We start from the raw sequence: 11,950 nt of genomic DNA, 5'->3' as shown, positions 1-11,950 counted from the left end.
TCCGATCTCACTCAAACTCACGTCCATCGAATCGGTGATGCCATCCAGCCATCTCATCCTCTGTCGTCCCCTTTTCCTCCTGCCCCCAATCCCTCCCAGCATCAGTGTCTTTTCCAATGAGTCAACTCTTCGCATGAGGTGGCCAAAGAACTGGAGTTTCAGCTTTAGCATCATTCCTTCCAAAGAACTCCCAGGGCTGATCTCCTTCAGAATGGACTGGTTGGATCTCCTTGCAGTCCAAGGGACCCTCAAGAGCCTTCTCCAACACCACAGTTCAAAAGCATCAATTCTTCGGCACTCAGCTTTCTTCACAGTCCAACTCTCACATCCATACATGACCACTGGAAAAACCACAGACCTTCATTGGCAAAGTAATGTCTCTGCTTTTCAATATGCTCTCTAGGTTGGTCATAACTTTCCTTCCAAGGAGTAAGTGTCTTTTAATTTCATGGCTGCAGTCACTATCTGCAGTGATTTTGGAGCCCAAAAAGATAAAGTCTGACACTGTTGTTAGATTTAATTACATATAAATATTTTTGATATTCTGGAAAAATGATTTGGTAATTCCATGGAAGTTGAAGACCTTAAGTGAGATTGTTTTTTTTTTTTCCTGCATTGACTGAGTCAGTGTTTTTTTAGAGCTAACCTCAGCTTATCCTGTGTTTCTCTGAGGTTGCAGCTGCTCCGTGGTGGTTACCTGTGAAAGGTGCTAACTGGAGACACCCAGAAGGGCCCGACTCTACTGTCCTACACAGGTGAGACTGGTGGGTCTTAGACTAGATGATACTTTCATTTCAAAATCAGTTCCTATGATGTTGAAGAGAAACTCAATGTCCATTGTCTATAAAAAAGTATGATGAACTCTAATCGGTTGGAAGATGTGGACCATTTTTAAAGTCTTTATTGAATTTGTTACAGTATTGCTTCTGTTTTATATTGTGGTCTTTTGGCTGCCAGGCATGTGGATCTTAGCTCCCTGACCAGGGATTGAACCCACACCTCCTATATTGGAAGGACCACTGGACCACCAGGGAAGTCTCTGGAAGGCTCATAATAAGTGGCCTCTTGCCATCCTCATTTGGCCTTTTAGAGGGTTCCCTCCTGTCATTCTTTCCCCATTTGATAGACCTATTACAAATGTCATGACATGTAACCTTTACAGATTGTTTGTTCTTCCTCATGAGTAGGCCATCATGAGGACGGAGACTGCCTCACAGAGAAGCGGTGGTGTCTTGCCAATTGGCCACTGTTGAACAGCTAGGCCTTGGGTCCAGGACTCATGTTCTCTGCAGTCCTGGACTGACATACTTTGAAGCCACCATCTGACTGAAAAACCACAGAGCTGCAAGTCGGTCAGCAAGTCTCCAGGGTGGCAAAGAAATAATTATCTCAAGCAAAAATAGAGTAGCACTTTAAGCCCTGGAGGCAGAGAAAGGTTTGGGTCAGACTCAGCGTCTCAACAGCCCAAGAAAACTGTTCTCCTAACCTAGTTTTTCAGATGGGATTCTCGAGTCTCCGTTTTCAACATCGTTCCTGCTTACTGCCCTCAGTGTGGGGGAGCCGGAAATACATGAAGTTCAGCTCTAGGGATACAGCTCCTTGATAAATGTCATTCTTTCAAACTCTTGAGTTGGTAGGCCCCGGGGTAGAAATAGACTCTGAGGTAGAAAGTTGTAGGATTCTCAGATACCTCAGGTTGATGACCTTTTAGTTCCCAATATATAGCTTCTTTCTGAAGTATCATAGTAGAAGGAAAAGCTGAGGACAGAAGGAAGACCCAGAATGAAATGTATTCTATCCAATGAGTCCTTTTGAGAAAAGTGCATGTCTTAAAACATCAGTGCTGAAAACAGTGACTGGCACGTAAAGGTACTCAATAGACACTTTGGAAAGAATAAGTGAAAGTCATGGTGTAATTACGATAGGGGATTCAAAGATGCTTAAGAGGGACTTACCTGGTGGTCCAGTGGTTAAGAATCTGCCTGCCAATGCAGGGGATGTGGATTTGATCCCTGATCCCGGATCTACGATCCCACATGCCGCAGGGCAACTAGGGTCTCATGCTGCAACTACTGAAGCCAGTGCACCCTAGACACCATGCTTCCCAACAAGAGGAGCTTCACAGTGAGAAGCCCAGGCACCACCACAACTAGAGGAAGCAAAGGAGTTCTTGCACGGCAACAAAGATCCAGTGCCGCAAAAAGAAAAAAAAGAATAAAAAAGTTTAAGAAATGGGCCAGGAGTGTAGAGTCCGCTGGAGAAAGAGTGAGCAGGAATTAAAGTTATTGGTGCTGAATAAATATGTTTATCCCCTTATTCTCAAACTTCCCCCTAATCTTCCCTGCCCTGCTATACTGGTAGAAAAAATAGAGGCTTACTTGGGATATGCTGGAGTGAGGCAAATAGAGCAGAGTCATCTACAGCAGAAAGACAAGAGTTTAAAGCCAAGTATCACAGATTGGATTCTTCGGAAACAGATGCTGAGACAGAGCTTGGTGTGCAGACTATTTATTAGGGATCTGCACCTGTGGGAGGGACGGGGAGGAAGCAGGATTGGGCAGAGGGAGAAGCCAAGACTGCAAGGCAGGTCCAGGAAGTCCCAGCCAGTCCTCCGGGGGTGGGGTGGGGATGGGGCTCTGGGGTATAAATGACCCATAGGATCGAGCTATGGGTGAACCCACATGGCTGTGCCTTTATGCTCCTGCTGTGGTTGCTCGTTGGTGACTGTGAGGTGGTTCTTTGCAACTCTTCTGAAGGAGCTGAGCGCTGGAAGCTTCTGCTCATACCATGTCCAGCAGCTGCAAAATCGTTCTTTCCTCACAGAAGAAAGCATTGGTTGGTGCAGCTGGCTGGTGCATCTTCACACCCTGCTGCACCACGTGAGATTCTCTGGGGTTCAGGCCTGCCAGCAAACTGGAGTAATGTTTCGAGTCTTGTGCCAGGAGGGACCATAACCTATTTGGGAGCCTGGGATGTCAGAGACCCCTGGTGGAGGCTGACAGAAGTGCAGGGGGGCAGGGTTGGGGACGTTGACCTGGGGACCAGGCCCACCTCCGGGTCAGGGATTGAGGTGAAGGCGAAGATGGGCGGTTGGCTGGAGCCGGTCCCTGTTTCCAGTTCCGGTTCCGCCCTCCTCACTCTGCGCTCTCTGTTCCCCAGGCCGGACCACCCGGTTCTCCATGTCTCCTGGAACGACGCCGTCGCCTACTGCACGTGGGCGGGAAAGCGTTTGCCCACGGAGGCCGAGTGGGAGTACAGCTGTCGAGGAGGCCTGCAAAATAGGTACTTGGAGGGTCTCCCCTTGCTTAATAGTATGTGGATCCTCTTTCTAAATCCACAGGAACTTACTCTGGACAGTTGATTTAAAACCACAACCACCAGGGCAGCTCTTTCCTACTGGGCTTTCCTCACGTTGGTGAAGTTCCTTAGGAAACACCCAGGCAGAGGTGGGCGCATGGCTGGTGGGGTGGGCGCCGGCCACGCAGCCCCATCCCGGTGCCACGTGGTCCTCCTTCGAGCCCCTCTGGCAGGCTGCCTTCGCTTTTAGGGGTTTCTTATTTTAAGCGTCTCCTGAAACATCAGTATTTCTCTGCTTCCAGAGCCATGAGACAGAAAACTCACGATTGGGCCTCAGCTTCTAAAAAGGCTCCTTAAAATAGTGAAGGCTTTATTAAAAAGTGCGGTGTTATGGTGCCCCGTTATGCTTCCATATAAGTCCAGAATGATGGCTGCTCTCCCAGCCTCCTATAAGCCCGTCTTTTAGTGAGGTGATTTATATCAGGCCTCCTGAGGCCTCGGGAGAGACTGATGTTGTTGTGAGCTTGACATGATTTGGTTGTGTGGAAGTTAAAAAAATTCCTGATTAAAAGCTTTATGTATTAAAAAAATAAAATAACTCACTTGGAACAAGCGAGCAGTGTGCTCACTGCCTTCCTCTTCTTGACTTGTGGCCAGAAGCCTGTGCATGTTTGACAGGCTGATGCCTGTGTCTCTTCTGACAGACTTTTCCCCTGGGGCAACAAACTGCAGCCGAAAGGCCAGCATTATGCCAACATCTGGCAAGGCGAGTTTCCTGTGACCAACACCGGGGAGGACGGCTTCCGAGGGACCGCGCCTGTGAGTAGCGAGGTTCAGAGGGCTGCAGCCACAGCGCAGGGAGAAACCACTAGAAACCGCTAGACATGAGGGAGAGTGTTGCTCACTCACCGCTCTACGTCTTGTACCCTTTCTGCCTTCATCCACTACAGCACGAGGCAAATACTAAGACGTTCTTTTTCGTGACACCTTTTTCTTTCCGATTCTATAATACTATAGAAACTTTGAAAAAAACCAGAAGAGTTGCAAAGGAGAAAATTGAAAGAACCTGGAGGAATCTTATCTCAAGATAGATAACCCCTATTAGCGTTTTGGTGCAATTCCTCCCATTCATTTTCGGTGTTAATGGTACTAATAATTGCTAGGAGTTAATACTTGCAGTGTGCCAGGCATGATACTGAGGTATTTGCGTGAATTATCTCAGTTAATGTTCCACTCTGTGAGGTAGGTACTGTTATCCCCATTTTTCCAGGTGAGCATTCTGAGGCACAGAGAGGTTAACTGACTTGCCCAGGGTTACACAGCTGGAAAGCCACACATCTGGGATTTGAACCAGGTCGCTTTGTTTCAAAAGCCCATGCTCTTAACTACCATATAGGTGCCAGTATAAATATTTCTTGTGTTTGTGTGCGTATATATTTTTTACATATTGCTTTGGGGTCATACTATTATATTTAAAATCCTACTCTCCTTTCCCTGTGTAATACCAGGAACATTTTGTCTGGCATTAGCAGTTCTTCACAAATACATGTCTTTTAGCAGCTGGATAGCTTGTCATTTGAATTAACCCTAATTTATTTGCCCCTTAGTTTTGCAAAGTTACATATGTTTTTTTGCTGAAGAACAACATCTTGTGCATAAATATTAAATTGTATCTCTGATGATTTAAAAATAGTTTTTGAGGTATAGTTGATTTACAATGTTGTGTTAGTTTCTGCTATACAGCGAAGTGAATCAGCTACACATATGCATATATCTGCTCTGTTTTTAGATTCTTTTCCCATACAGATCAGTTCTGAGTATTGAGTAGAGTTCCCTGTGCAATACAGTAGACCCTTAATAGTGTGGTGGTTTTTTTAATAGGTAGATTCCTAGCAGTGAAATTAGTGAGTCAAACACTAGAAAACTTTCTTGGTAAGAGTTTCAAAAACATAACCAAACTTTTCTGGAACGCATGTAGCCTGTTTCTCTCCATGAGTATTCCTTTCTGTCTGTTTTTTTTTTTTTTTGTCAGCAGAACCATACACTAATGAAACAATGATAAAAGCATTTTGGTTTTTTTTTTGACACATTGAGCTAAGATGTCTTGTAGTGGGGAAATAGCACTTTACTGGGTTTGTTGTTACAGAAGATAATATTCTTTCAACAATCTTTCAAACAGTTGTCATTTAAAAAAAATTTGTGTTTTTAATATTTGTTCACACAAAAATAATTCTTCCAAAATTTATTTATAAACGTAACACACATATGTTATTTGGAGCATGACCAAATGATTCCAGAATTTCAACTGAAATAATAAACAAGTGAAAAAGACAGACAGTTTTTGGAAGAGATGAGGGATGAGAAGACACTTGACTTTTCAAAACTTCAAACATACTTTGAGCCATATAGTTAAAACATTACAGTTGTTTTTGCAGGGGTGCAGAAGTAATGTAAAAAAAAGTTACCTGAGAATATGTTGCCTTTAAATAGGCACAGGAACTCACATGTGTGTGCTTCTAAAATTTCATATGTATGAGTTAGGTATATGATAAAAGCACCAACACAAACAGTGGGAATTGGATGTATTTTTCACAAGAGGCAAAATTTATTTGCTACTATACAGCAAAGTGAAGTTAGTTCTTTTCAGGTTTCCTTCTGGATAGCTTGTACTCTCAGGGGCACATAGTTTTATTCAGTAAAATGAGTTATTAGAGACCTTGGGGTCTAAGAGATCTCAACCTTTTTCTCAAACTGTACATGGGTAAGAAGGGCAGCTGTTATCTCATGGGCCACTGTTGGCAGAACCTGCGCTGCAGGATGAACAAAATAAGGAGCCTGATGAAGATGCTTAGGAGACCCCAGGAAAGGTGACACGTAATGTAGAAGCAGGACACTTAGCCTTGAAGCATATATAGCATAGACTTCTGATAGACCAGGCAAATTACATAAGCACCTGTCAGTCAAAAGACCATGAGAATCTGTACTGGACAGTTACGAATATTTTATAGCACTTAATGGCTACAGAATTTCACATCACTATTTAGACAGATGAACCTCCAAGGAAAAAGTCATTTATTCTCAAGTCAGTGCATCTTCTCAGAAAATAACAATTTCCGTATGAAATAAAGATACTTTACAGATATTTAGAGTGGAGAAGGTGATGGCACTCCACTCCAGTACTCTTGCCTGGAAAATCCCATGGACGGAGCAGCCTGGTAGGCTGCAGTCCATGGGGTCGCTAAGAGTCAGACACGACTGATCGACTTCACTTTCACTTTTCACTTTCGTGCGTAGGAGGAGGAAATGGCAACCCACTCCAGTGTTCTTGCCCAGAAAATCCCAGGGACGGGGGAGCCTGGTGGGCTGCCGTCTATGGGGTTGCACAGAGTTGGACATGACTGGAGTGACTTAGCAGCAGCAGCAGCAGCAGAGTTGGAATATTTAACTGGGGATGTGTAGCAGATGTCTTCCTTGGAGGATATTCAACAGAACTTACCTGAAGAAGTTGCCATGGAAGTTCCTAAGACAAAATTAGAACATTTACCAGGAGCTGACATGAGAAATATGACCTGAAGAGGAAAAAAACCAGCACCTGTTTATCTCAGGTTCTCCTTAGCTTCCTTGTTGGGTCCACAGGCCTTGGTCCCTTGAGAGCAGGGATCGAACTTCCAATGCTGGGATGGACTACAGTGAAATATCTCCCTCATCTGCTGTTTTATTTTATTAGTTTCACTCTGGTTTTAAATTTAGTGAACTATTCTGACCGCAGTGAACCTAAAGAATTGGTTTTCTGTTTGATTGGGCCTCTGTTGTAAGTTATTAGTATGTTTTGGTTTTCATGCATATCTGCTCATTCACCTGAAAATAAACATGTTGGAAGTATTTCTTCTGAGCTTTCTGGAAGGAAGTTGGTTGGTGTGATTAACTGAACAAAGAGCAGTTCAAATTTTTATACTCTCATGTGGTAATTTTGGGAGTGGTGACCTCCAGATTTTACCTCACTTAAACATCCAGGTATTTACAGAAGGAAAACTCCTCAAACCTTTCAGTAGATGCTGTTATTAATGTTTCCTCATCTTAGGGTTTAACAGCACCTCGTAGGCTAACTTGCTTGCCCAGCATTTGTTGTGTGTTGTCATGTAATGAAGACCTTAGGCTGGCTGACCTCCATTAGTCTGCTCTCTAAGCCTGAGAAATGATTCCTCCCTCCACTTCTCCACTTCGTTCATTCCATCTTTCAGTTGCTCTCATACCCCTCGCTCCTTCCCATCTTTTCACTGAAACAAATTATTTTCTTCTTTTCCTTCCAACTATTTTTCTGTCTTATTCTTCCTCATTATCTCCAAATTCTTAAAAGAACAGTTTATGCCTCTGACCCCTTCTCCTTCACTGTCTCTCTGACCTTTGACCTCTGACCTTGATTCCCATAAGATGCTTCTACCTTTGTGGAGGAGGGTTCGTCTTCAGCTCGAAATCTCTCCCTCTAGGGAGTTTCTGCATATTTTCTTTCATTCTCTTACCCTACTAATCCCACCCTGCCTTTCTAGATTGGATATTTTTAATTTTTGGCATCATCATTTTTTCTCCCTCATTAAAACTCTTTCACGTCTATGTCATCAAACCCTTTCTGCCTTCAGTCGACATGCATGGAATTACTGAATGAAGCAGTGAATAGGTACTGCTGTTTCCATAATGAATGCTGAGTTTGGAAGCAGAATGGTAAAAATTTTCAGCTTTCCCCATCGTCTGGATTAATTTTTTTTCAGAGTAGCATCATAACTTTATTGAAGTGCCCTGGATTGCCCACATATCACATGGTTCCATATTTATGTGTAGATCTAAAACCTTCTGAAGCCAAGTAGGAAATTAATTTTATTCCTTTTAGTTCTACTTCATTAATTGAGAAAAAACATGAACTTACAAAAAGATTTTTTAAAAAGAATCTCAACGATAAATTAATATTTTTTTCACTTAAAAAATAAAAGTTTCCTTCATGTATGAGCATTTCTTGTAAAATATGTTAGGAAAAAGTTCTGAGTCCCTAAAATAGCAAAACTTGTTCTGTATGCATTTACTATTCAGTCAAAGGTTTTTCTCTGGTCCTCCTCCCCACCTTCCTTTGTACACAAGCTTTGCACTTTGGTATCATGTCTGTGACATAACTATGTGGCAGACTGTCTGATCTACCTTTGAACGTGATGTAATTGCTGGCTGAAGAGCCTATGCAGCTTAACTCATACTTGCAGGTCCCAGGGATTGCAAACTTTCTTTGTTTTATAGATAGCACTTGATAATGAATTCACAGTTTCTCTGTAATAAGAAGTCCCATCAGTGTTTTGACAATAATGACTCAGGCTTAAAGATAAGCTGGTGAGTTGGAGGGGGCTGGTGGAAAGGACAGAATTGGCTTGAAGTCTCTCTGTGCCTAAAGATGTTGTGGCCAGCAGAGCTCAGCTGTGATGACAAGACTGATACTGGGTATAATTCTGTTTCTCTTATGCTTCTGAAGGTCTGCAGATAATTTACTTGCCACTTCTCAATGAGATACAGATTTGACTTGTGATCAATACTAGTCTCTCTATTAAAAATTATTTCATTGACTTTCTTACCATGTAACATAAACTCTTCTTAGGTTTCTGAACTCCCTTTGAGAACTCAAAGCTGAAAAATATCTTCCTCTGTTTTTTTTATATTGGCCAGATTGTATTTTCACTGTTGGAATGAAAATTCATATTCATACTTTGAAGTAAGAGGTCTTTGTGCATTTTTATACTAAAGAGGCTTTCTAGACAAGGTGAGTAGATTGACAACATTTCCCCCTTTTTTTAATTTTCAGGTTGACGCCTTTCCTCCCAATGGTTATGGCTTATACAATATAGTAGGGAACGCCTGGGAGTGGACTTCAGACTGGTGGACTGTTCACCATTCTGCTGAAGAAACGATTAACCCAGTGAGTATTAGTCTCAGAATATGTATTATGAAAAGGTTACACCCATCCTTTGGGCAGATTATGGTAGGAATTTCGTGTGTTTTGGCTATTTATGTACTATTGAAATTAATCTTGGAATTTCCCCAAGGAATATTAAGCACATCTTTTTTTTTTTTTTTTCCCCAACCTTAAGGCATTGTGTAGAAATGTCCGTGGACATTTTGTATGCTGCTGGATCGTTTTGGTGATAATGATTTGAGGAAATCTGCCTATAACTTTAGAAATTATATTCAGCCTCATAAATGTGATCAAAGTAATGAGATATATAAATAACTAGGAAAATTCATTAATGTTTGTTAATAACTAGTGAGATCTGGTAGATGGTATTTATTGTGCTGCTAATTGCCTGAGTTTTCATTGGCTGAAATTTTGATTGAAGAACATTGTTTGGAGAAAATGAGAAGGATGTTTTCTGGGTGAATGCTGAATCAGGAAGTTGAGTCATTTGGTGATTATTTCCTGAACTCCACAGTATGTCAGTTCATAAACCTTGGGAATGTAGCAAAACTAAGTTAAATTTTACCTTCTCTGGCACGGGAGGACTATTGATTGCAGCTAGTGGGCTACTCTGCCTCTAAAGCCAAGCTCTCTCAGCGTATATAATGGTTTAGACACTATAAGAATTAGGTGTGCGAGTGGGAAGTACTTCCTTTAAAAAGAACATGTCTGAGTATTTCTTGTGTGAACAGATGGGGGGGGAAATGCCATTTAAAAATCCTATCTCTAGCAAACTAGACATTCATAAGTCAGATCCAGGAATATATATTTATACCCAAACTAGCTAGACTGGGAACTTAATAACCTTAACCTCTTGAAAACTTACAAAAGGTAGTGATAAAGACAATTAATTCTTTGATCTCTTCTCAGTGAAAGGTTAAACAGCTCAGAGTAGTTGAAGAAATTTTCAGACTCTGTGCCTCCGGCCTTCTTTTTTTTCAGAATTTAGGCATAAATTTATGTGATATGCTTGTTTTTTCTTCACAGAATAACACATGAGTTGCTCATGAATAATCTATAGACAGAAATCTCCTTTTTGGGGGGCAGATTAAAAAGCTGAGTTCTTCAGAAATGGTCATTTCCTCTTTGGTTTCCTTGGCAGGGCTGGTGGAATTAGTGGTCAAAGGCAACCCATCTCTCTAACGTGAGAGTAAGATTGTGAAATTTTCGGTGGGTTTGAGGTTGGGAGACGCCATTCTCTACTGGCACAATGTGACTTGGCGTTTGCTGTCAGAAGCAGAAATAGAATTTTTTTCTCCCCTTAGATGAAAGCATCTGCATGTTTGGAAAGGGTGCACAAGGCTTCAAAATTCTGGCAAGTTGTGAATGTATTTCTGTGACCATCTGTTGTCGAGCTGAGTGCTTATTAGCTTTCAGTTTTATAATTGCTTGTGTTGCTTCTAAGGATTTACAGAAAAATCCATATATTCTTGTTTTCACAGTCCCAGGCTCTGATCTTGGATGTTGTCTTTGCTCTATAAATCATTAGCCTTGTAGGTTTCTTTCACAGAGGCCTTATTTGCTTCCTGGTTTGACTGGGATTAAATTCACCAGTTTGGAGGACTGAACCCCAATTCCCTTGCAAACTCAGACTCTATCATTCAAATCTTGACAGCGCCACTGTTGCCTCTCTGTGTTACCACATCAGCCTCCCAGTTGGGCTCCCTGGCTTCATTCTTTCTGCTCTGTTGCAGCTGGAATGATCTTTATAGAGAATACGGTTAATGCTCTCACTCCTCTGTTTAAAGAATAAATGAAGTACAGACTCTTGAACATGACTTCTGAAGGCTAAAATAATTTAACTGTTGCTGATCACTCAGTGACCACAGCTTTTTCTTCCTTTCAACATTTCATTTTGAAACGTTACAAAAGTTCAGAAAATAGCATAACAGAGACCTATGTATCTGGCATTACGATTTAACATATACTGACAGCTTATTGTATTTAATGTATTTCTTTTAACCAAAGAGATAGAACAAAAACTACTCTATCAACACTTGATATTTGTCGGTATTTTTAATTTAAGCTCTTCTGGTCTGTGTATAGTGCTATCTCACTGTGGTTTTTTAGTCATTACGTATATATGTATTTTTTTCTTATTTTATTGAAGTAGAATTGATTTACAATATATTAATTTCCACTGTACAGCCTAGTGATTCAGTTTATGTATATATATACACATATATTCTTTTTATATATGTGTATATATGCATACTTTATATATATTCATATACACACATTCTTTTTCATATTCTTTTCCATTATGGTTATCACAGGATAGTGAATACAGTACCCTGTGCTATATTGTTGTTTATCCATTCTTTATATATGAGTTTATATTTAGTCATCATATATTGAAGTCTGTATCTGATAACTCTCATAGCATGCCACTCAGTTGACCAGCTTCTGTTGTGTGCCGTTCTTGGGTTTTGGTTACATCTTATTTTCTCATATGCTTCAGTATTTTTGATTGAGTACCAGACATTGTGTGAGATAAACTGTAGAGATTGTTTGAGATCTGGAGAGTGGAATCTCTCTCTAGAGCAGGCTTATCTTTGCTTCTGGAAACTTACATATCATCTTAGCTATTCTAGCCAGTAATTGAGGTGATTTGAAGCTCAGCTTCAGTCCTTGTGAGGGCTAGATGTATATAGCTCCTCAGGGTGC

General features: G+C 41.3%; 1 protein-coding gene across 1 annotated transcript in view; it reads left to right on the top strand.

The window, feature by feature from the left end:
• The window catches only part of SUMF1 (sulfatase modifying factor 1), a 94,367-nt gene that overhangs the window by 37,527 nt on the left and 44,890 nt on the right, over nucleotides 1–11,950 (top strand). The window contains exons 4-7 of the mRNA XM_010844128.1: nucleotides 673–755; nucleotides 3,160–3,282; nucleotides 4,002–4,116; nucleotides 9,134–9,247. Coding sequence (XP_010842430.1) covers nucleotides 673–755; nucleotides 3,160–3,282; nucleotides 4,002–4,116; nucleotides 9,134–9,247 — 435 coding nt within the window. The remainder of the gene's footprint in view (nucleotides 1–672; nucleotides 756–3,159; nucleotides 3,283–4,001; nucleotides 4,117–9,133; nucleotides 9,248–11,950) is intronic.

Source organism: Bison bison, unplaced genomic scaffold, assembly GCF_000754665.1.
Source record: "Bison bison bison isolate TAMUID 2011002044 unplaced genomic scaffold, Bison_UMD1.0 scf7180017864194, whole genome shotgun sequence".
NCBI lineage: Eukaryota > Metazoa > Chordata > Mammalia > Artiodactyla > Bovidae > Bison > Bison bison.
This window is presented reverse-complemented; position numbering and strand designations above follow the sequence as displayed.